Source organism: Amblyomma americanum, chromosome 3, assembly GCF_052857255.1.
Source record: "Amblyomma americanum isolate KBUSLIRL-KWMA chromosome 3, ASM5285725v1, whole genome shotgun sequence".
Classification (NCBI taxonomy): domain Eukaryota; kingdom Metazoa; phylum Arthropoda; class Arachnida; order Ixodida; family Ixodidae; genus Amblyomma; species Amblyomma americanum.
The window spans coordinates 138,674,822-138,677,137 of record NC_135499.1 but is presented as its reverse complement, the minus strand read 5'-3'; the positions used below and the strand labels follow the sequence as shown (position 1 = coordinate 138,677,137).

At 58.4% G+C, this 2,316-nt stretch overlaps 1 protein-coding gene across 1 annotated transcript; it reads right to left on the bottom strand.

Moving 5' to 3' along the window:
• Positions 1 to 951: 951 nt before the first annotated feature.
• Positions 952 to 2,061, bottom strand: fd102C (forkhead domain 102C). Its single transcript, XM_077656816.1, has one exon. The coding sequence runs from the start codon at positions 2,059 to 2,061 to the stop codon at positions 952 to 954; it is 1,110 nt and encodes a 369-aa protein (XP_077512942.1).
• Between the last annotated feature and the right edge of the window lie 255 nt (positions 2,062 to 2,316).

The following is a 2,316-nucleotide window of genomic DNA, read 5'->3' as shown; positions in this document are numbered from 1 at the left end:
GCTAAAAGCTCAACAAATGATGATGACATCTATGGTCTATTCTTGAAAAACCTAAAGAAGTACAAATGCTAAATTTTGTGCATGTGTTTGTCATTAGCAATGAAGCGCAAGACAGCGCTCATAAATCGCTAGATGGAATTCGCCTTCGGCCGACGAGTATTTTTCAACTGAATTTATTCTCTCGTGCTGTTCCGGTTCCAGCGGCCAGACGGTTTGGTCAAAGTTTGCTTTAGTCTACAAAGTTTTGCTTTAGGATTACCCGAAATATATAAAAACAACGGTATTTCAGCCGCTTCTTCATTCATTCCGGCTCTTGGGACACGTTGTCATAGCGGTGTTGATGAATGAATACAACGAAGAAGCCATTAATCGCACTGTCGTCCAGCCTTGACAGTTTGCATGCAGTGATGATGAAAGCTGATGTAATTTGCTTAACGAAAGCAGTGGGACTTTCTCGTTCCCGTATCCGTAATCGTTGCTATGGGTTTCATACGCTATCCAGCAGGTATTAACAAATTGTTTTATTGAAACAGCCACTTACATATTGCTTGCTTTCTGTAGGCTTGCTTTGCAATCGCGTCTCTACAACGTGTCCGAGTCCGAAGCACCTCTGGGATAGTTATACAATGCGAAGCCAGAACCGCGGCCCCCAGACATGAGCTCCCGTCTAAAACACACACTCCTTTCTGGGCGTCGGAGGCAACTGCAGCTTTCATGTCCGTCACATGAGCCTCTTTCCTGGCAGATGACTAGCGGTGTTCGTCACATGCACCATGGCACATTGAAGACATGAAGGCGCTGGCATCACAGCATTTTCTCAGATGTGTTTGTTCCCAGTCGCCGGACAGACACCAGCTAGACTTTGTGCATCTTCTTAGAACAGGTTTCCTAGCCCAACCTGTGTGTGTACAGCGTCGCGGATGAACCAGTCGTCGTTCTCTGGAAAGCGCTTCAGGGCGGCCCGCTCAGTTTGTCCGCCTCGGTGTCGGACACGGATGGCGAGGAGCGCGGGTCCTGGAGCGGGCACCAGCGCTGCAGCATCTGCTCCGGGTGCTGGGCTCTGAAGAGCGACAGCCTCTCCTGGTGGATCGCCAGCAAGGACGACGGCTGCCCGGGCCACGTGCCTTGAATGCCGAGCGAATTCAGAGGACACCCACCGGAGGCCACCGCTGGCGGCAGAGCCCACGGACCTCCCTGCTTCAGCTGCTCTTGCGGCTGCGCTCGAAGCTCCAGGGGCGACGGGTCCGGCGCAAGAAGGCTCTCGACGTCGAACTGGCGTCTCTTGAGCGTCACCGACAGTCTGTGCGTGAGGCCCGGCGCGGCCGAGCCGTCCTCCCAGATCGTGGCTGGCGGCTGCTGTGCTTCAACAGGAACCGCGGGAAGTGGCGGGGGTGGCGTCGGCGTTGGGCTGTCGTCGTCGTCGGGCACCGAGAGACCCATGTGTCTGCGCACTTTACGCTGAGCCTTGCGGCGTCGGAAGTCGCCCTTCTTGAAGTCATCTACGTTGGCTGGGTGGATGGCCCAGTAGTGGCCCTTGCCGTTGGCGCTGCGGCCGGCCTTGACGAAGCAGTCGTTGAGCGATAGGTTGTGGCGGATAGAGTTTCGCCAGCCGGGTCCCCGGTTGCGGAAGTACGGGTAGTTGTCCAGGATGTACTGGTAGATGTCGCTGAGGACCATCTTCTTCTCTGCCGAGCTGAGGATGGCCATCGCTATGAGTCCGATGTAGCTGTGTTGGGGCTTGGGCTCCTCCTGGACGAACCGGGACCTGGGGTCGAAGCGGAAGAAGGGAGGGAAGCCGAAGAGGCTCTCGGTTCCGGGCGGAGGCGGGTACGGACCGAAGGCTCCAGCGTATGCCCCGAGCAAACCGGGCTGTACGATGCGTAGTCGGCTGGCAGCCGCCTGGCTGTAGTCGAACAGCTGTAGACGCTGGTACTCAACGAAGGAAGGCGGGTGTCCCGAACCGAACACGGGCAGCGCTCCAGCGGGCCCCGTGGGCTCCGCAGGTCCCCTCATGCCGGCCAGCTGAGCGCACGAGGAGGCGTCGGCCGAACTCGCGCACATGGTCTCCGAGTGTTGGGCCGCCGCTTGCGGTGCGTCTTCCCCCCGCGCCTATTTTGCCCCGGCCCGATTTCGGCGCGGTGGTGGCGAAGATTGCCCGGTTTAGCCAAACCGGAATGACAGGCCGTGATTGGTTCCGGGGGGTCTCGACGCCTCTCGGCGATCGATGGCCCGGCGCGCGGGAGCGCCGTTGGTCGGTACGTCCCGGCTCGGGCGGCCAATGGGAGGCCGCCCTTGCCTCGCGCGCAGCTGGGGTTC